Source organism: Sphaerodactylus townsendi, linkage group LG16 (assembly GCF_021028975.2).
Source record: "Sphaerodactylus townsendi isolate TG3544 linkage group LG16, MPM_Stown_v2.3, whole genome shotgun sequence".
Taxonomy (NCBI): domain Eukaryota; kingdom Metazoa; phylum Chordata; class Lepidosauria; order Squamata; family Sphaerodactylidae; genus Sphaerodactylus; species Sphaerodactylus townsendi.
Genome location: NC_059440.1, coordinates 14,033,534 through 14,055,986, shown reverse-complemented (window position 1 = coordinate 14,055,986; position 22,453 = coordinate 14,033,534). Strand labels below are relative to the sequence as shown.

The following is a 22,453-nucleotide window of genomic DNA, read 5'->3' as shown; positions in this document are numbered from 1 at the left end:
GCAGATAGTCTTTGGTTCAAACTGTGCCATCTCCAGTTAAAAGATCTCAAGTAGTTGGTAGTGGGAAAGGCGACCGTACAGAATGAAACCTTTCCACCTTCCTTGCTGCTGCTCCGAAGAGGGTCATGCAAAGGCCCACCAAACTATAGCTGATTTGCAGCGACCCGGTAGAGTTTTCTAGGCAACAGATGTATAGAGGTGGTTTACTATTGCCTGCCTTTGCATAGCAACCTTCAACTTCCTTGGGGGGGGGGGGGGGGTCACCATCCAAGCACTAACCAGGGCTGACTCTGCTTAGTTTCCGAAATCTGTCAAGACTGGGCCAGCCTGGGCCATCCAGGTCAGGGCGATGACTGACAGTATTCAGAGATGTAGCAAGGGGGAAAAGCGCCCGGGGCACTGGTGCGTCCTCTGCCCCGCCCCGGAATGCCCCCATCCTGCCCTGGAACGCCCCTGCCATGCCCCCGGAACACCCCCGGAATGCCCTCACCACACAAGGGTGCGCACCCGGTGTATTGCGCACCCAACTGTCCCCTTGGAGCTACGCCTCTGACAGTACTCAATTGGAATTCCAAATGGGGGTGTTTTAGGGGTGAGAAAATAAACCCAGCAGCCCATCTGCTATCAGACAAGGGCCTGTCTAAAAAGGGCTCTGCACATCTTTTCCTCTGCCTCAAGGCTGTGCTTGGCCCTTGCAGATTTGCCCTTGCTATCAGAGATCCGATTTTACTAGAGTGATAAGCCCCCAGTTTGAAGGTTTATCAGCTGGTGTGCAAGTGGCTCTTTGCAGGAAATGACTGAGCAGAGTGAGGTTCCTCATAACACTGGGTGTCACAGTTAAGGCATTGCTCACTGCAAGCAGGCAAGTTCCTAAGCCTCCCGTGCCCTGCCTCTGTCTCTGTGAGCGCAAAGGGCTGGTGGCATGAATGAGGAGTCTGCTGCGGGCCTGCCCTCGAAGATTTATGGCACCATCGAACCAGAGGAAGAGTCAGCGGGGCAGGGGAGGATTTCCCACAAAAGGTCTTACATAGCAGTGGCTGTCCTATGCTATATTAACCTGGTGAACTACATGGACTGGTTTGTTGTGCCAGGTAAGGTGACTGACGATGCCTTTTTGAGACAATATGGGTCCTTCAGCATTTGGTGTCTGTGGGCCAGGAAAGGCTTTTTACGGCAGGGGGGCTGAGCATATAGTGGAGTGGAATAGCACCTTTGTTTTTGGAATGTCTTTGTATTCATTAGAAAAGCTTTGCATTTGGAAAGTCTTGTCTTCATTAGAAGAGCATTGTATTCGGGAGGTCTTTGCATTCATTAGAAGAGCTTTGTATTCAGAAAGTCTTTGTATTCATTAGCTTTGTATTTGGAAAGTCTTTGTATTCGTTAGAAGAGCTTTGTATTCAGAAAGTCTTTGTATTCATTAGAAGAGCTTTGTATTCGGAAAGTCTTTGTATTCATTAGAAGAGCTTTGTATTCGGAAAGTCTTTGTATTCATTAGAAGAGCTTTGTATTCGGAAAGTCTTTGTATTCATTAGCTTTGTATTCGGAAAGTTTTTGTATTCATTAGAAGAGCTTTGTATTTGGAAAGTCTTTGTATTCGTTAGAAGAGTGTTGTATTTGGAAAGTCATTGTATTCATTGGAACGGTGCTGTATTCGGAAGGTGTTCAAAAGATCTTTATGATCAGGAAGTTCTAGGCTTAGTGTTGTGTAGCACTGGCGTAATGCCCATTGGGCAAGGTGGGCAGCTGCCCAGGGCATCACCTTGTGGGGGGCATCAAAATGCTGGGGTCGTTTTTGGGTATTTTAGTGGTTTTCCATTGTTTGCCTGCAGGGGGCGCAGTTTTTAGGCTAGCGGCACCATATTTTCAGCGTATCATCAGGAGACTGTCCTTATGCTACCCCCCAAGTTTGGTGAAGTTTGGTTCAGGGAGTCCAAAGTTATGGACTCCCAAAGGGGGTGCTCCTAGCCCCCATTGTTTCCAAAGGGAGCTAATAGGAGATGGGGGCTACAGTTTTGAGGGTCCATAACTTTGGCCCCCCTGAACCAAACTGCACCAAACCTGGGGGGTATCATTAGGATAGTTTCCAGATGATACCCTGAAATTTTGGTGCTGATACATCCAAAAATGTGCCCCCTTCAGGAACATCCTAGAAATTTGCCCAAGAATCTTTGTTCTGCATTGAGTTTTCTGTATTGCTGTCAATGGGGGTTGCAGGCTGGGGGGGGCACATTTCTGAAGGCACAGTCTCAAAACTTTCAGGGTCTCATCAGGAGACTGCCCTGATGATACCCCCCAGATTTGGTGCAGTTTGGTTCGGGGGGGGCAAAGTTATGGACCCTCAAAACTGTAGCCCCCATCTCCTATTAGCTCCCATTGAAAACAATGGGGGATAGGGGCACCCCCTTTGGGAGTCCATAACTTTGGACTCCTTGAACCAAACCTCACCAAACTTGTGGGGTAGCATAAGGACAGTCTCCTGATGATATGCTGAAGATTTGGTGCTGATATGTCTAAAACTGCACCCCCTGCAGACACCAATGTCCTGGTGCAAAAAAAATTTGGTCGTGGTGGAGTGGCCGCCCATGGGGGTGGGGGGGGCATCAAACTCAGGGTCTGCCCAGGGCTACAGTTTGCCCAGGGCTGCCTCGTTACACCCCTGTTGTGTAGCGTTCAGAGTGTTGGATTTAGGATCTAGGAGACCCAGGTTCAAATCCTCACTCTGATGTGAAAGTTCACTAGCTGACTTTGAGTTCATCACATATCCTCAGACTACCCTGTTGTTGAGAGGATAAGAAGGATGTTAGCCTCTTTGGGTCCCCACAAGAGAGAAAGAAGAAGAGTTTGGATTTATATCCCCCCTTTCTCTCCTGCAGGAGACTCAAAGGGGTTTACAATCTCCTTGCCCTTCCCCCCTCACAACAAACACCCTGTGAGGTAGGTGGGGCTGAGAGAGCTCCGAAAAGCTGTGACTAGCCCAAGGTCACCCAGCTGACGTGTGTCAGAGTGCACAGGCTAATCTGAAATCCCTAGATAAGCCTCCACAGCTCAGACAGCAGAGCAGGGAATCAAACCTGGTTCCTCCAGATTAGAATGCACCTGCTCTTAACCAACTACGTCACTGCTGGGTACAACTGAAATAAGTAAATACATAAGCTTGTTTATAGCAGCTTTTTTCCACAAAGACTCGAGATAGATCAGTTCCTCATATCTCCAGTTCCATGAGAATCTTAGGCAGAAGGTCTAGATTTTTTCACTGCTCGAGACCCTGGAGCTGTTCTGCCTCAGAATAAATAATACTAGACCTAGAATTTCTTTCTGGTTTTACCCTGGAGCTCCATGGCTTGGCCCCTTAACCACATCTACAGGACGAGTCTTTTAAAAATCCAAACCTCCAATCCTTACATGTGTTTCCAAAAAGAACAAATTTGACAATTCTATCGATAAGAGGGACACCTTATCTTTTCCTAGCTGCTCCCCCCCCCCCCTTTAACTGTGTTCCGTTTTAACCAAATGACATAGAAGAAGAAGAAGAGTTTGGATTTATATCCCCCCCTTTCTCTCCAGGAAGGAGACTCAAGGTGGTTTACAAGCTCCTTTCCCTTCCTCTCCCCACAACAGGCACTTGTAAGGTAGGTGGGGCTGAGAGAGTTCTGAGAGAACTGTGACTGGGCCAAGGTCACCCAGCAGGAATATAGGAGTGTGGAAACCCACCTGGTTCACCAGATAAGCCTCTGCCACGCAGGTGGAGGAGTGCAGGATCAAACCTGGTTCTCCAGATTAGAATCCACCGGCTCTTAACCACTACACCACACTGAGATCATCAGAGAAGTTTCCTCAACACGTTTCTTGGCAACAGAAGATAACGTTTTGCAAGAGCTGAGCACGCAAGAGTAAAAGCAAAACAAGACCGCAACGTCCCAGCTGCATTACAAGCTGAGTGGCCAAAGTAGCTTTGCACAACCTGAGCTGTCAAAATGAAGCAAGTTACTGAGCAAGACCTCTGCTTCTTGGCTAGCAGCGAGCTGGGCCAAGGGGAGGAATTATGACACATTACACACCTATGCTTGCCAACATTTTGCAACTGGAAAAAGAGAGAATCTTGTTAGTGTGGCCTCACGCCTCATTTCTCGATTACTGGTGAAGACTAAATACTGAAGGTGTTCCCAACATGACGCTCAGGGGCACCATATCACATACTGACACCTGTCAGGGTGATTGCATTGCTAGCTCAGTGCAATTGCTACAAGATATACATAACCAGATTGCTATAAGATATATGTAACCAGTCTGCTATATGTTATCACTGCTGTCCTAAAACATTCTTTCCTTGATCTTTGCTTTATGGCTTCACATGCTGAGTAGATAACTAGGCTTTCCCCTGACATTTTAGTTTCATGGGAAATGGGATTGTTTCCGTTGTCCTGTCAGGGTAGGATGCCAGAGTCCGCCTATTGCTTCAAGGTTTGAGACCTAACAACATCTTTTCTGGCACCCGCCGGAAGTAGGCAAGACCAGGTATGCTTTGAGCAAAGCAGGACTTCTGACTGACTGTCGGAGATGTGGCTGGCTGTTCAGATTTTTTTTTAAAAAGATTTTTTGCAGCAGCTTTCACCACAACACAAGGATCTGTCCTGTGTGACTGAAGTTAAGAAGAGGAAGAAGAGTTTGGATTTATATCGCCCCTTTCTCTCCTGCAGACTCAAAGGGGCTTACAATCTCCTTGCCCTTCCCCTCTTACAACAAACACCCTGTGAGGTAGGTGGGGCTGAGAGAGCTCCGAGAAGCTGTGACTAGCCTAAGGTCACCCAGCTGTGGCAATCATTTTGCGGCTGACTCCGCCTCTTTCGGCAGCCATTTTGTGGCCCCACCCACCATACCATGTCAGAATTGCAAAGGTACTTGTAGGCACAACACGGGTTGGGGACACTTGGCCTACTGCATGAATGTATGCTTCAATAATATGTCCTCTGCTGGTTTGTGAAGAGGGGTTATTCAACTGACCACAACAGCTTCCTTTTGACTGAAGCCTAAAAATATTTTCTCCCACACACGACCTAGCTAGGCTCACTAACCCCAATCATTTCCTTCTTTTTTGCTTCTTATCACGATCAAATAGTTATCAAGGCCTTTTCACATTATATAGGTTGTAGAAAGTATTCTTGAAGAAATACTATGACGCTGCTGTCTTTTCTATCTGTATTGTTCTGTATTTTTTTCTGTTAGTTTTTTGTGCCAATTTTTTTTTTCAAAAGAGTGACTCTGAAGTCTCCCCAAGTGGTAAAATGGAGACCAGATTGTAACCAGGACAAGTCCCATGAACCAGATCGGGAGAAATGGCGCGTGTATGGGTTAAAGCAAAAGAGATGGTGCATTCGAACTGGGCTCCAGGACTTCGGGAGGGATAAATACATTTAACCCCTCACTTATTAATAGCTGCAAGAGTAACAATTGCATCTTGTTGGAAAACTGACAGAGACCTTAACACAGAACTCTGGGAAGACAAAGCTAGAGAATATGCTACAATGGCCACATTAACGAATCGTGATGAGAAATGGGAACTGTATTTTTTATTTGATGCACAAAACTGTACATGCTGCCCTGAGTCCCTGGGGAAAAGGGTGGGCGAAAAAAAATACGAAATGAACAATCTTGCTCTTCCTGCACTTCATGGCTATGGTAACTCTTTCTTCGTTACAGGAGTGCTTGAGAAGATACAGAAATACTTTTGCTTTGGGGACAGTAAAGCTGGCCTGTTGCATACAGGTAAAAGGATGTTCCTTTGTGTTTAGCCTGCATTTTTCCTTCACTATCCTCTCAGTTTTAACCAATAAGTTCATATTGCACATTCCTGGTTTCATCTCCTCTTTAAATATTTGCAGCCCATCTTCCCAGATTAGTAAGGCAGTCCTTAATTAAATAACACAGTCCCATTAAGTAACACAACCAACCAGCGAACTATTTACTGTGCCAACTGCTTCTCCGATGCTCACCTAACTTTCTAGCTGCTAGAGACTTGGCTGTGTCTGTTCTGCAAGAATCTATTGTACTGTGTTGGGGGTCAGAATAAAGAAGGAGAAAAAGAAGAAGAGGAGTTTGGATTTATATCCCCCCTTTCTCTCCTGCAGGAGACTCAAAGGGGCTTACAATCTCCTTCCCTTCCCCCCTCCCAACAAACACCCCGTGAGGTAGGTGGGGCTGAGAGAGCTCCGAGAAGCTGTGACTAGCCCAAGGTCACCCAGCTGGTGTGTGTGGGAGTGTACAGGCTAATCCGAATTCCCCAGATAAGCCTCCACAGCTCAGGCGGCAGAGCTGGGAATCAAACCCAGTTCCTCCAGATTCGATACAGGAGCTCTTAACCTCCTACGCCACTGCTGCTCCTATGAACTTAAAGGTTACGCAGCAACAACAATAAAAAACAGGAGTCAAGGGATACCCTAAAGCAGGGGTCTTCAAACTATGGCCCTCCAGAAGTTCATGGACTACAGTTCCCATCAGCCCCTGCCAGCATGGCCAAGTGGCAGGGCTGATGGGAATTGTAGTCCATGAACATCTGGAGGGCCATAGTTTGAAGACCCCTGCCCTAAAGTCTAATAAATTATGAATCCAGTATAGCTTTCATGGACTAGAGCCCATCTCTTCAGATGCTGCATGGCCCCTTCCACACATGCAGAATAATGCACTTTCAATCCACTTTGAAACTGGATTTTACTGTGAGGAATAGCAAAATCCACTTTCAAACAGTTGTGAAAGTGGATTGAAAGTGGATTATTCTGCATGTGCGGAAGGGGCCTCAGTTTGGTCTTTAAAGGCAAGGAACCACAATACTGATTAGGGGGCTAGCAAGTTGTGTGTTTGTGTATGCTTAATCCAGGGGGCACATCTATGGAAACCAGCACCTAGGGCAAGAACTGAAAGTCCTTTTCCCACCACCTGCGGCCTGGCCAGCTCCAGTGTTGAACCTTACATGACTTTGGAGGCAGCAAGTGCAGTTCAATGCTGGACCCGGCCATGCCAAGTTCAGCATGGAACTGTGGCCTTGCCTTGCCAAATCCAGCTTTAAAATTAGGCCTCCGCCTCCGATAGTGGACGTTGGAAGGAGAACCTGCAGTTTAAAGCTGAACCCATGTGGGCCAGAACAGAATTCTTGGCGGGGAGGGGGGCAGGTGGCCAAGAGTGCCCCCCTTCAGGTGGCAGCCGGGGCACTTGCCCTGGCTGCCCCACCCGAGATACGCCCCTGGTGTAATCCTTCCCCCTTAGACCTCAGCCTGGAATCAAAGCACGCTGAGAGAAGGCATCTCGGCCACTCTGTTCTCCTGCTTTTCACTTGCATGTAGCAAACCTGTTTCAGCCTGTTCTGTCATTTAAATTCAACATATTCCAGAGGGATTCTCTCTGCACACAAAATGGCTGCCCCAGTGACATCACGAGATGACATCTTTTTCCCTACCAACTTTGTTCCCGTTACAGCTTTCATCCTCTGTTTCTTGTTCTCGGCGCCGCTGTTTGGATACCTCGGAGACCGATACAACAGGAAAATCATCCTGAGCGCTGGAATAACACTTTGGTCAGGCGTGACTCTTGGTAGCTCCTTCATCACTGCGTCGGTAAGGGTTGGTTTTTTGGTGGGCGTGGCTGGTGTATCCAGGACATCTAAGGTTGCCAACCTCCAGGAATGGCCTAGATGTCTCCTGGAATTACAGCTGATCTCCAGACCATAGAGACCAGTTTCTTTGAGGGGAAAGGCAGCTTTGGAGGGTAGTTTGTATAGCACTGTAGTGGCAAACCTTTGGCACTCCAGATGTTGTGGACTACAATTCCCATCAGCCCCTTCCAGCATGGCCAACTGGCCATGCTGGCAGGGGCTGATGGGAATTGTAGTCCACAACATCTGGAGTGCCAAAGGTTCGCCACCACGGGTATAGCATGATGTTCCTGCTGAGCTCTCTCCCCAAAATCCACCAAGCATCTACTTACAGCAAATCTGATGAGTTGATAAAAGCTTTCTTAACTGCTAGATCAGAACTATTAAGTGACTAAAAGTGCAATGCTCTGCAGTTACTCCAGTCTAAGTCCACTGAATTCAGTGCACTGAACTGGAGTAACTCTGCATAGTATTACTCAGTAAAGGCCGGAGCTGTAAAACAAACAAACTCTTTGCCCAGTTTGGAGGGTATTGTTCAATATGCACTATCTGAGCTCTTGTGCATCATTTTTGCTCTTCCAGATGGACTGGTTGTTCTTCATTTCGCGTGGACTGGTGGGTGTTGGCACCGCCACCTATTCCACCATAGCTCCTTCCATCATTGCTGATTTGTTTGAGAAAGACCGCAGGACATGCGTGCTATCCATCTTCTACATTTTCATACCAGTTGGAAGGTACATCTGCCTATCGGAGCATCTGTTTTGTCTGTAGAGGGTTCCCGGTTCGGTCCTTGGGATCTCCAGGGAAAAGGCTCAGGGAGTAGGTGGAGAGCCCCTGCCAATCCGGATGAAACAGGTTGGAGGAGCAACACAGGGCAGCACTGGTGGATTTGCCTACCTGGGATGCTTACCTTGGTGGAGAGGCAACGATGCTGCCATACTGTTACAGTGGCCCTCTGGAATGCCTGAATGTGGCGCTGGAAACTGCCCCAGCGCTCCCATGCCACTGCCAGCCCTGTTGGCACAGTGGAGGTATTCCAGAGACAATCCTGGGGTGGACGCCATGTTAGTTGGCTCCCACCTGGGCGTAGCAGCCCAGAGCTACGGCTTACGTTATCCAGATTCGCTTGTGCACTCCAACACATGCCAGCTGGGTGACCTTGGGCTATTCACAGTTCTTCGGAGCTCTTTTAGCCCCACCCACCTCACAGGGTGTTTGTTGGGGGGGGAGAAGGAAAGGAAATTGTGAGCCCCTTTGAGTCTCCTTACAACAGAGAAAGGGGGGAATATAAATCCAAAACTCTTCTTCTTCCCCTTCTTCTCTGGACAAGGATAAAAATGTAGCCCATCCATTTGCTTAATCGTCTAAATATTATGGATTGCAACCTGGCTTTTTCGTGGCTCTTACCAGTTAGCAGATTGAACTGCAGCAGATGGAGATAAAACCCTGATATCTTTCTGTGTTGCAGCGGCCTTGGCTACATCCTGTCTTCTACAATGGAGCAAGCCACCGGCATCTGGAGATGGGGCTTCCGAGTGAGTCTTCTTTGCGATGGATCTGGCCCCTTTCCCCTTGTTGTTAACGGACACTTTTTCCACATGAATTAGTTGCCCCAGATTCAATGTCTACCGAGGTGTTTTCTTCCTGTTTCCTCACAGGGTGTTTTCTTCCTGTTTCCTCACAGCGTTGTGATGCGTTTGTGCATTTCCCATGTTTCCCCTGATTTTTCTTTGCTTTCCCAAAACTTCTTCACTTTGAAATGTTGGGGAAGATAGCAGCAAAGCCTGGATGGCTGGCATGGGCGCAGAATAGTTTCTGCCATTTTTCCTACCTCTGTCCCTTGTCAAGTATTTCATCCCTTCTCCTCACTATCAGTTTTGTTCCGGGGTGGTGTTATTCAGCAGTTGAATAGCCTTAAAAGTGTTATTCAGCAGTTGAATAGCCTTAAAAACATTTTTTCTGTCTGGTTTTCTGAATTCCTACCTTTCTTTTCTTGTCAGCCTCCAATCCCTTTCCTTGTGGAGACAGACATTTCCCCTTATATCTCTGCAACAAAAAGGGCTGGATACTCTTTTTTTAAAATGAAAGCTTGGAATTCAGAGAACTTGATACACATATTTGTTTAAGCGTTATAATGATATAATATTTAACTGCCAATTTTAAAGTGAAACAGCCCTAGAAGGGGCGAAAGGATAGGCACGGCTAAGGGAAATTGTAGGGAAACCCACCTTGTGAAATCCTAGTTGCCACTGTGGTGTACTGGCAGCTGCAGAAGCAACCTGGAGACCGTAAAAGTTTGTCCCAGTGTAGAAAACACCAGGGACTCTGGTGGCACTCTAAAGACTCACAGATTTGTTGTGGCATACATTTCTGCCACAGTACATCTGTTAGGGCATTTTTACACATGCAGAATAATGCATTTTCAATCCACTTTCAATGCACTTTGCAGCTGGTTTTTACTGTGCAGAACAGCAAAATCCACTTTCAAACAGTTGTGAAAGTGGATTGAAAGTGCATTATTCTGCATGTGCGAAGGTTCTCAGTCTCTTAAGGTGATACTGGCCTTATTGTCATTTCGGCTGCAACAGACCTAACATGGCCATTCCTCTTGAATGTATCATCTATCTTCTCTTCTCTTCTCTTCTCTTCTCTTCTCTTCTCTTCTCTTCTCTTCTCTTCTCTTCTCTTCTCTTCTCTTCTCTTCTCTTCTCTTCTCTTCTCTTCTCTTCTCTCCTCTCTCTTCTCTCCTCCTCTCTCCTCTCCTCTCCTCTCCTCTTCTCTTCTCTTCTCATCTTATCTTATATAATTGGCTAAGGGTTTGAACATCCGTCAATGAAACCCCTAGCCAGTCACTGTGCAGGACGCATACCCACCCAAGTCCCATGCGTCCTGCACACCCATTGGCCCATGCCCCGCCTGACCCCTCCCAAACCTACCTGCCCCAACACCAGTCAGCATGGCAGGTGCCAGGTGAGCCTCAGTAGGGAGGGCATTTCCAAGGTGAGATGCCCCCACTGAAAATGCCCGGTCTCTACCTGCCACCACCTCCCTTCTAAATGCAGAGGCACCACGAGCAGGGCTTAAAAGGTAGGCTGGACAGTATGGAAGTCATTTCTTGGATAAAGCCCCAAACTGCCCCCTTGGCTATTATTCCAGCCATTGTTCCTCTCTTTGTAGGTTACACCTTGCATGGGAGCGGTTGGCCTAGCTCTCCTGGTCCTGTTGGTTCCCGTACCTGCCCGCCGGGCCGCTCAGAAGCATGTGGAAAAGGCGAGCGAACAGAGAGAGAATTCAACTTGGTGCAAAGATGTCTCATCCCTTTGCAGAAAGTAAGGAACGCCTGCCACTGATGTCATGCCATAGCTCTTCAGTCAAATGTGTCAATCAGCAAGAAGGTCTTGCTATCCAGTTTTTATATTTCCCTTCCTCCAAGGAGTGTCAAGCAGCATATATGTTTCTTTCTTCCTTTGTTTTACTCTCACAACAGCCCTGTAAGTTAGGTTAGGTTGAAGGGGAATGAGCTTGACAGCTGAGTAGGGATTGGTGAATCAATACTTCACAGCTTCGCAACTTCGCAAAAGCCCCCCAAATAAAATAAAAATAATGAAAATAAACAGGCAAAGGGTGAACTCAGCAACATGATAAAATGGCACCGATGAGAACGTTTAGGCACAGGAAGCGCTGTAAATAAATCGTACAGCAAGTGAAACCATTTTGAAAACCTTGCCATCAAAGAATCGTTTTCAACTGAAAACGTTTTGAGGCTGGAAATAAAATGCTTTGTGAACCAAAAGGGGGGCGGGGGAGATGTGGAACTCCATGGAGGAAATGTTTTATTTCCTGCCTTAAAATATTTTAAAAGGTTTGTGCAGAAGGGGCCTAGACTAGAATATGACTATTAAGATTTCCGCTGATCAGGAAAGTTCACTAGAGGGCATTGTTGACCTACAAAACTCGTCTCTCTCTGCGTTAAAGGCAGTCAAGCTGCTTTTGACTTATGCTGCCCCAGTGAATTAATGACCTCCAAAATATCCTATCGTTAACAACCAGGCTCAGGTCTTGCAAACTGAAGGTCGTGGCTTCCTTGTTTGAGTCAATCTATATATCTGTAGGCCTTCTTTAAACCTGAAGTTGCTAATTTTAGGGCAGGGGGTGGGGAGATCTTGCAAAGGAACTGCAAAGTGCCAAAGAAGGTTGCTATTCCATGCAGACTTCCTTGGGAGTAAACTTCATTGAAACTTCATTGAAATTACATTAAAGTGAAGCTGAAGTCCAGTGATAGCTTACAGGTTTTAAGGAGCCTCTAAAATTGTGTTTTGTTTTGCCACAATATACAGTGTTTCCCTGAATATAAGACAGTGTCTTATATTAATTTTTGCTCCCAAAGATGTGCTATGTCTTATTTTCAGGGGATGTCTTATTTTTCCTGTGTTCTGTTTGTCGGGCATGCTTCCAAACAAAAACTTTGCTATGTCTTACTTTCGGGGGATGCCTTATATTTCGCACTTTTCAGCAAAACCTCTACTATGTCTTATTTTGGGGGGATGTCTTATATTAGGGGAAACAGGGTATGTGTGGCTATCCCAGGGGAATTTACATCTGAGTAAACCTGCATACCAGTCTGAGACAATATTGACCATGATGAACCAAGGGTCTGACTGTGTCTAAGGAAGCTTTGAATGCATTGTGACTCTATATAATACCATGCACGTTGACTGGGAGCCAGAAGTAAGTATATTATTCAATAGTGATAATACCTTCATTTTTCTGGCAGCTGGAGTTTTGTATGGTCCTCGCTGGGTGTGACTGTCCTGACTTTTGTCACCGGAGCTCTGAGCTTCTGGATCCCCACGTTCCTCTGCAGAGCTGAGACTCTCCAAAGCAATGTCTCTTTGTCAACAGAGCAAAAATGCAACGCCAACAACAGGTGAAACATACCTTTGGAGAAGAAGAAATTAGGGTGGGAGGGGGATGCTCTGGACAAATTTCTGCCCACCTGTATCCAGCCAGCAGCTTGTACGCAGAGGTGTAGCTCCAAGGGGACAGGGGGTGACGCAGTAGGCACATGCCCCTGTGTGGGTGTGGCGTGGGCGTAGCATGGCGTGGCAGGAATGTGGCAGGGGCAGAGGACGCACCAGTGCACTAGGCGCTTTCCCCCCTCGCTACGCCTCTGCTTGGACACTTCCTGGTTTAAACAGGATACAGATTCTGTCACAGTGCTGCCAATCCTACTTCCCCCCCCTCCCCGTTCCTATTTTTTTTCTTTTAAAATAAAATACTGTATTTCCTCCCCCCTCCAGCATGATCTTTGGAGGCATGACTGTTGCGGTAGGCATTTTGGGGGTTGTTACCGGTGCTGAAGCCGCTAGAAGATACAAGAGGATTAATGAGCAAGCCGACCCCATCATCTGTGCTGTGGGGCTGCTCGCCTCGGCCCCGTGCCTGTATCTGGCGATTATGCTGGCCCAGGACAGCATTGTGGCTACGTATGTAAGTGACACAGAGATATTTTGTGTTCAGCAAAGTCCACCCACCCACCCCCACGCCCCGCCGCCACTAACCCTTGGTGGGGTGTCTGCTATACTGCCAGCTTAGTCGTCTCTGAGGCTTCATAACGAATGGCGAGATTTACAGTATGGCGGCATTCCACACACCAGTTTCTGTCCCTCTGTGAGATATTAGTTATTTATTATCTACAAAATTTGCGGCCCGCCTTTCTTCCCTCACAAGGATCACCAAGGTGGCTCCACGCAACTCTGATCCAGCCGCACCAATCTTTAGCAGCTAGAATCAGCCTTGTTTTTTTCCTTCATGGTCCATTCCGGCTTCCCCCCTTTTGTGTTGCTGTGGTGGCCGGAGGACAAGAGTGTGGTGTAATGGTTAGAGCACTGAGGTTCAAAAGCTCCCTCTGGAGACCAAACTCACGATCGACCTTTCTCTCTCTCCAGCTAACGTAGCTCACAGGTTTGCTGGGAGGAAAGCGGTGTGGTGATCAGACGCCACACCGCCCCTCAGCTATCCTCCCTTCACAGCTGCGATTAGGCTGGCATGTTCTGGTGACCAGAATTAACCGCGACCGTCTTCAGGCAGAGTTAATTATAGTAATTAAGGCCTTACTGGCAAAACAGTCATTCCGAAATGCTGGCTTCTCAAAACAGAGGCGGTTGCCTCAGGGACGGAGACGGGGGGATGGATCCCTTCAGTTGGCACCTCTTGGGCAGTTCCCACAGGCCAGGGAGAACGGTGCCCAAAGTATGGGACAAAAATGCACTAGATAGAAGATTTTCCTCAGACATTCCCTTGGGGGGTATCGAACCGTGTATACTGGGACCTCATGCAACCCACATCCTTGCAACATGAATGGTCGCAATTTCGTCTGAGCGGCACGAAATTTCAGTTTTGGTCCATGCTGCTACTTGAAAGTCTGGTTCCGAGTATCATGTACCGAAGCAAAAACTATACACAGTGCCCTGTTCAGACAAAATGGCCACCAAGCATATAGGGAAGCTCGTGGGGGAGTGCGCACTTATACTCTGCATGGTTGGATGCACCCACACGTAATGCCAGAAATACCTTAAATTGATAGATAGGTGGGTAAGTAGGTTTGGCAATCCATTGATGGCAGCTGCTGCCTACCCCACACCTGAGTTGTTGGTCCCGTGGACTCCCTGGAAGCTTGTATTGCAGAGGAAGGGACTTGTGGAGTCTATATAACTCCAACAGGGTGGTTGTGGTGGAGGATTTCATTTAAAGGAGAGAAAAAGGCAATGAATTTTATGTAGCCGTGCACTCTGGATATAACAACTTCAGAAGTATTTGCCGAGCATGTTATTTGGCTTCGATAATAGCCGTTTCAGTTGCAAGTACAGACATGTGTATCAGGAAAGAAGCAGTGTTTTGCTCTGACTGAGGCCTGAGGGGAAGAGGAATATATTTGCGGTTTTTCTCCTTCACATCTCAAATTTCCCTGTCTCATCCCAGCGGCTGGTGCCATGTACCTGTGATACTAATACCAACTGGAACTTGCCTACCTGCATATTTGTGAAGCTTAAACAGTAAAAGGCGGGTCAGAAGAGACATCTGAAACTTTATCCTTCTTGATACTTCCAACAATCCCCATTTACTGGAGACAGTCCCTGCTTTCTTGGTCTCTTGGCCTATAGAAAATCTATGATCAGGGATCGGTCGTAGCCTTCTGGTTGTTCTGAACCTGTGGGGGGATATTCCACTACATGGGGCCAGTGTGATGTAGCAGTTAAGAGTCTGCAGAACCGGGTTCAAGTCCACACTCCTCCACATGAGGGGCAGATTTTTATCTGGTGAACCAGGTTTGTTTTCCCACTCTTACACATGAAGCCAGACACAGAACTCTCTCAGCCCCACCTACCTCACAGGGTGTCTACTGTAGGGCGAGGAAGGGAAGGTGATTCCCTTCCTGGTTGTGGCTCCTTATGGATGAGAAAGGTGGGATATAAATCCAAACTCCTCCTACTCCTCTTCTTCTTCCCTTTCATAGGCTTTTTTTTTGAGGTGGCTTGCATGTTATGAAATAGTTTCCCAGATGAAATTAGATTTACATCTCTATTACTATTTAGGAGGGCTCGTAAAATAGAACTCTTTGCCTCCTTCAGATGATTGTTCTGTAGGTATTTTGAAAGGCGATATCTTAGCCAAGGTTTCTTTTTTAATTTTTTTCTGCTGTGTGTTTTAATTCTGTCCTTAAAGAATTGTGTAGGGTTTTTTTTAACTGATTTTGTTTGTGTTGCCTGCCTTGGGTTGCCATTATCTGTGAGGAAGGTGGGCTTCTAAATTATGTAAATCAATCACTCTCCCTCTATTATTTTCCCTTCTGATCCTCTGATGACTTCTTGCTCATGCAGATTTACACTTTATAGAATATATAGGTCCCATGGGTCCTGGGTACTCATCCCGTGCCCTGTGTAAAAGTGGGGTTCTCAATTTCTGTTTGTTCTCCTCACATCTGATCATAACTGCAGCACACAAGGCGAAGGAATTTGAACTCTCCCTGCCATGCCATTATCCCAACTTGAAATAGATAGACCGAGGAGGCCACTATTTAACCCACTCATGGGTTGCAATTTGGATGTTATGCCTCTATTGAAACACCCTAAGATTGCATTAGCCTTTTTTGTTGCAGCATCACACTGGCTGCTGATATTTAAATTACTGTCCACACGTACCCCAAGATCTTGTTCACACACTTCTACTCTGTCGTGTATCCCCCATCCAGTAAGCATATTCTTCATTTTTTGTTACCCATATGTAGAACACGGCACTTATCCTTGTTGAATTCTCCCCGTTGAAATTTCATAATGTATAAATTGACACAGAGGAACAAGAATCAGACTGTGACATTTTGGTCCTTTCTGTTGCTTGGAGATCAAAAAGAAGCCAGATGCTTGAAATGGCTGTTGGAGCCACCAGCTGCTACAGTCACCTGGAGTCCTCATTCATGTGTGCCTACATGAACTCCGCCAATCTGTAGTCAAATCTGTATTTTATAACACAAGTTGACAATTGCATTAATAAGCCAGCAGGCAGCATCCAAAGTGGCTGAAACACCTCAGAAAAATGTCAAAGGAGAACACCAGCTGCCCTCTATTTATTTCCTTTCTCCGGTGCCTCCACCTGATGACTCCCAACACAATAACCGGCTCTCTCTCTCTTTTAACATTTCAGATTTTTATTGGCCTTGGAGAATTCCTTTTATCTTTAAACTGGGCCGTTGTGACTGACATACTCTTGGTAAGTTCTGTTGTTTTTACGGCCATGCTGCTGCTAACACAAGCCATCTATTCTTGGATTTGTGTTTTTCTGAGATGAGAGGAAGTATCTCTGCTCTGTCCCTTTGGCGAGAGGAACTAAGGTTATATCGAGGAAGAAGGAAGGAGGGGTGAATATTTTTAGTTTAACATGGAAGAGTCAAAGCTTGGCCCTGAACTGGACAGTTCGTGTTTCGATGAGGTGGGTTATTAAAATTAAAAACTGACCTCAAATTGCTCAGGTTTGTCAATCATCCACGGATTGTTAACCATGAAACCTAGCATGGAGTAGTGATCAGAGTGTCAAACTCATTTGGGAGAATTGAGTTAGAATCCCAATTCTGCCAGAGAAAAACACTAGATCAATCACGAATCGGCCAAAATGACATACTGGAGTAGGACTGGGGCAACCTGAATTAAGATTCTTCCTCTGCCATAAGGCTGTCTCCCTTTGCATGCACACGGACAGGAACCGCTGTACAGTGAGGCGAGAGTACTCAGGGGTAGAAAGGGCTCCTTTTAACACAGGCAGCTTTAGAAACTCTGATTCAACCTCTCCCTAGCCTTTAGTTCTGGGAGCATGGAGGAGACCTAGGATTAAGGCTGTCCTTGGATTCAGAGGTCCTCATTCAGAGGCTCCCCTTGGTTCAGAGGTCCTCATCTCAAAGGTCTGTCTAAGGGTCTGCTCTGGGCTCAAGTCTAGTGAGATCTAGCATGGTGTAGCAGCAGAGGCATATTTAGGGAAATATAGTCCAGTGCAAAAGCTGAGTTTCCCACACACACCCCGTATGGGTGCCCCCCCCCATGACTAAACAACATTTTGTGTACGGACCTGGGGGGAGGAGAAGGGTATGGGGGTGATTTTCCGCCCCCCCACATGACTAAATGGCCACAGCCTGGGGACAGTTGGTCCCGTATGTCCCCCTGGGCCCCTGTGTAGCCAAAGAGCAGTGGACTCTAATCTGGAGAAACTGATATGATTCGCACTGCTCCACATACTGGGTGACCTTGGACTAGTCACAATTCTCTCAAAACTCTCTCAGCCCCATCTATCTCACAAGGCTTCTGTTGTGAGGTGAGAAAGGCAAGGCAATTGTAAGCTGCTTTGAGACTCCTTAAAGGTAAAGAAAAGCGGGGTATAAAAACAAAGTCTTCTTCTTAAACCACAACAGGTGCTATCAATCCCTCAACTTCCATGTTTGTTCTGCTCCAATGGTGGTGGGGCATGTTTACCCTAACAAGCCTCAAATTGTTTTTTCTTATACTTTTACAGTATGTGGTGAAACCCGAACGCCAGTCAACAGCGGTGTCTCTGCAACTTTGTGTCAGCCATTTGCTGGGTGACGCTGGAAGCCCGTATCTCATTGGAATTGTGAGTTGTAATTGTGAGTTGTTATTGTGACTCTGAGGGATCTTGTCTTGGCAAGATCAGGTGGCAGCTGTGCAACGCAGTTTCAATGTAACCAGAATATAAGGACTTGCACAGTGAATGGCTAAATAACGGTTTGGGTTTTATCAGCTGTTCCAACGGCTGTTTTGTAAACAATACAGTTTAATACACGGATGGCTTTGCTGAATCAAATCAAGGTCCATTTACATCAGTCGTCTTCAGCCCAATGGCCCTCTCAGCTAGATCCCAGAGCCTCACCTGGTGGGCTGTGAGACCCTCTAGAGATTAGGAGTAGCAGGTCGGTGAGATAAGGTCACTCTGCCATGGAAAGGATTTGGCTTGCCTCATACTACAGGCATTCCTCCTGGTGCCCACTTTGTACTTCCTGTCTTGGTTTGCTGCCTACAGAATTGACCTTGATGTCAATGACTCCTCCTCTTCCTGTCACGTGACTAGGACAGCCATGTGGTTGGAGTTCCGTGGTCTGGGAAATGTAGCCCAGTTATTAGTAAACGTATTAATGGTGATTAACCTACATGTCTGGTAAAGTTACTTTGGAGGTTTCGGCTTTCCAACAACGTATCAGTATCTCAAAGATGCCAGCTGAGCTCCTGTCTTTGCTTTGGTTCAACCCAAGGCTGATAGCCTTGTCAGAGCTATGAATTGTTTTAATCTCCAGATCTCTGAGGCATTCCAGAAGAGCCGGGCTCATCCGTCTGTCCTATGGTCCTTCCGAAGCCTTCAGTACAGCTTTATCTTGTGTGCCTTTGTCAGTATCTTGGGCGGAGGTTTCTTCCTCCTGACAGCCCTACACATCGAAGACGATCGGAGGGAAGCTGCAGCGCCGATTCAAGGTTACTCCCATTTCTGCTTCTGTTCTCCTCGCGGAAAAAGCAGCTCTGTCCCACAAACTGGTGTAGTGGTTAAGAGCAGGTGGATTCTAATCTGGAGAACCGGGTTTGATTCCCCACTCCTCCACCTATGTGACAGAGGCTTATCTGGTGCATCAGATGTGTTTCCACACTCCTACGTTCCTGCTGGTTGACCTTGGGTTAGTCACAGTTCTCTTGGAACTCTCTCAGCCCCACCTACCTCACAAGGTGTCAGTGTACTGCGCTCTGGGAGAAAAGAAAGCAGCTAGTAATTCCCAGAATGCAGATGCAACAGCTAGCCTATGAGACGACGAGGGCTGCTCATTCAGGCATTTGGGCATTGACAAAACAAGATACAGAGTACAGGAAAGATTTTATTGGTCAGTATGGGAAAGGACATAAGAGCTTCTGCAAGTCTTGTGAAGCAGACCAGTTTGTTGGCAACAAAGGTGCAGGTGGGCAAAGCTGAATGAGATGACACATGACATACCCTTAAAAGAGATAGTGTTAAGAGCAGGTGGATTCTAATCTGGAGAACCGGGTTTGATTCCCCACTCCTCCACCTGAGTGGCAGAGGCTTATCTGGGGAATCAGATGTGTTTCCACACTCCTACATTCCTGCTGGGTGACCTTCAGATAGTCACAGTTCTTTGGAATTCTCTCAGCCCCACCTACCTCACAAGGTGTCTGTTGTTGGGAGAGGAAGGGAAAGGAGCTTGTAGGCCTCCTTGAGTCTCCTTACAGGAGAGAAAGGTGGGGTGTAAATCCAAACTCCTCCATGTCAACCTGCTTGATAGGACCAAGGACAGAGCCAGGGAAGGACTCTGGACAGTAAATTGTGTAGCAAACCCCTGATATGTTCTAAAATTCTAAAGCATCCCAGGCAAATAGTTACTTTTAAAAACAGCCTCAATTAGCCCCCTTTTTGCGTAGTCTTTTTCTAACCTGGTGGACTTCATTTGCAGGTATAGAAAACAAAAATTATCACTCATATGAACTACACCTGGACAAACCTCCTGAGAAGTAAGTGAACCCCTGCTCCCCCTGCCAACTGGAAGAAAATGTCTGGAGATCAACCCAGCCTCGTCCACGTGGCATTTAAGACGTGCTCTGAATCATACAGCGAGCTGCCATCTGTGTCTGTAAAACTGGCAGAGGAAGTTGCCACTGAATCTGGTGACTACAGAAACCCAGGCTGGAAGACTGTCAAAGCAAGGAAAGATATTTGCACATACAAGTAGTTACCAAGCCACTGAAAGAGACATTTTTTTCAGCTAAGTCCCTTTGACGCAGGCAGTGTCTTCTGAGGGGACAGCAAGTCCGTGGTGGAGTTTGCGAGAAACGGTTCTGCATTCAGTCCTTCGCTTCTGTGGTTTTAAAAACAAATCTCAGGAAGCCCAGCAGGAAAAGATCACGACTGGAAACCTTGGAACGCCAATCCAGGAAACAGAAAGTGGACCAAAGGAACTGCTAGTGCCATTCATTCGTACTGTTATTAATTTCATAAACCTCTATCGCATCCTTCCTTGTTTTCTCTAAGCATTTTCTCTTATTGCTTTAAGAACATAACCATAAGAACATAAGAAGTGCTCCCCAGGATCAGACCAGTTGGTCATACAGCCCAGCATTCTGTTTCATGTAGTGGTCAGCTAGTTGCCCTGGAAGGCCAACAACAGGGCAGAGAGGCCAAGGCCTTCCTCTGATGTTGCCTCCTAGCACTGGCATTCAGGGGTCAGCCTCTTCTGCTGTCTTTTCTTATAACAACTTGTAGCTACTGAAGGACCTCTGTCCTCCATGAATCTTTCTAATCCAGCATGGCGTAGTGGTTAAGAGCAGGTGGATTCCAACCTGGAGAACTGGGTTTGATCCCCCACTCCTCCACCTGAGTGGCAGAGGCTTATCTGGTGAACCAGATGTGTTTCTGCACTCCTACATTCCTGCTGGGTGACCTTGGGCTAGTCGCAGTTCTCTCGAAGCTCTCTCAGCCCCACCTACCTCACAAGGTGTCTGTTGTGGGGAGAAGAAGGGAAAGAAACTTGTAAGCCACTTTGAGTCTCCTTACGGGAGGCAAAGGTGGGAAATGAATGAATGAATGAATGAATGAATGAATGAATGAATGAATGAATGAATGAATGAATGAATGAATGAATGAATGAATGAATGAATGAATGAATGAGCCTTTATTGGTATACATAAAGGTGGGGTATAAATCCTTCTCCTCCTCTTCTTTTTGCTAATTTACTGATTGCAATTTTGTTTTGCTGCTGTTGCTTGCAGAGAGTTTTGCGAGGCTATCTGCAGTCCGCAGTCATCTCTGTAGCTGGACACTTTTTTAAAAAAATGAGCTCTTTTTAATTAAAGACAAACTGCGTCTGAATTGTCCTGTTCCCATTTTTGTGCTAAGCTGTTCTCTTGGCAGTGTCCTTGACAGCTTCCCCTTATCCCAGAGAACCCTGGCCAATTTTATTCCAGCCAGGTAAATTCCTCCCTTTGGTAAGCTGACAAGAGATCAGTCGGTCAAAAGGAAACCCTGCCATATTTGCCTGTCTTCCAAACAGTAGGAGGTGCCAAAAGGCAGAAGGGCAAAATGTTTTCATCACCTGCAAATGAACCAGGTTTGCCCGTCTGTTCTTTTAGAAACATCTCAGCGAGATATTAAAAAGCACAGGAGCAATGCATGACTGTATCACGTTTTTTAAAAGATGAGATATGTTGCATATAAAGACCCCCTTGCAGAGCCTACAATTAATACACCCGTTAAAAATCTGTTTTTCAAGACCTGCTCTCTGTACCCTTCCCACTAGAACTGAGTTGGGCAGTGAGTAGGCAGTAGAAGTAACACCTCTTTTTCAGTAGTAGTAACACCTCTTTGGAACACCTTCCCCATTTTGGTCCATCAGAGGGGGTGCAGGAGAACTCTAGCCCCATGTAGCACATATTCTCATTTTTACTGTTGTTGCTAGACAAGTTATCGCCCTGACCATCATCTGGTAAACTAACAATTCTTAGGTAGCCCCGTAACACAATTGTGGGATCCAAGGAAATTTGCTTACACAATGCTCAGAATCCATCTCTATCAAGGTATTCTCATTCAGCATCGCCAAAATCCATGAATCAGAACAACGTTTGATATTTAACAAAGCCGACATTCAGCATTCGCTAACATATGAGCTTCAGACCAGAAAGGAGTTAGATTCCAATGACAGAAAAACATTTCTTTCAGGTTAATATTTTTGTAATGTGTTGCCATATCCACTGCCGATCTAAATTCTATTGCTTATGACTTTCTATGTTGGGAACAAGCCATTTTAAGGATCTTATATGAATTAACTATGGGACAATGGGGTTTAGTGACTAGCATATTAAACTGGGTCCTGGGTTTGAATCTCTACTCTTTCATGAAATTCACTGGGTGACTTTGAGCCCCCTCCTCGTGCCTGACCTGCCTCACAGGGTTATTGTGAGGAAAAATGGAAGTGTGGGTGGGGGAGAGAACTGCATATGCTACCTGGAGCCATTTGGAAGAAGGATGGGATTAAAAGGTGACAGACAGCTGTCAAGACAGAAACGAGACATCAAACTGAAAACCAGAACACCTGCAAAGAACAGAGGAGCGATTGCTTGATTAACAGCAAAAAGTAACAAACCCGTTTCAAAAGGGACAAAATGCACAAACGGTTTCCTGCAATCCTTCCTTACATGTTGTTGAGCTGATGGGCTATCACAGAACTGTAGACTAGCAAAGCCTGGCTTTGGTTGATTAGAA

General features: G+C 46.4%; 1 protein-coding gene across 1 annotated transcript; it reads left to right on the top strand.

Moving 5' to 3' along the window:
• The first annotated feature begins 922 nt into the window (after positions 1-922).
• On the top strand, positions 923-19,782 carry LOC125445517 (protein spinster homolog 3-like). The gene is made up of 12 exons (XM_048518599.1): positions 923-1,091; positions 5,698-5,763; positions 7,468-7,604; positions 8,225-8,376; positions 9,111-9,177; positions 10,820-10,971; positions 12,417-12,569; positions 12,943-13,132; positions 16,343-16,408; positions 17,699-17,797; positions 18,495-18,669; positions 19,653-19,782. The coding sequence occupies exons 1-12, from the start codon at positions 923-925 to the stop codon at positions 19,712-19,714; spliced, it is 1,488 nt and encodes a 495-aa protein (XP_048374556.1). The 3' UTR covers positions 19,715-19,782.
• Positions 19,783-22,453: the final 2,671 nt, after the last annotated feature.

Excerpts from the sequence above, each read along its gene's own strand:
- LOC125445517 (XM_048518599.1), top strand. The coding sequence starts at position 923 with ATGAATGAGGAGTCTGCTGCGGGCCTGCCCTCGAAGATTTATGGCACC. Across the intron at positions 8,377-9,110 it reads ATTTTCATACCAGTTGGAAG|CGGCCTTGGCTACATCCTGT; the intron begins GTACATCTGCCT and ends TCTGTGTTGCAG. Across the intron at positions 13,133-16,342 it reads ACAGCATTGTGGCTACGTAT|ATTTTTATTGGCCTTGGAGA; the intron begins GTAAGTGACACA and ends TTAACATTTCAG.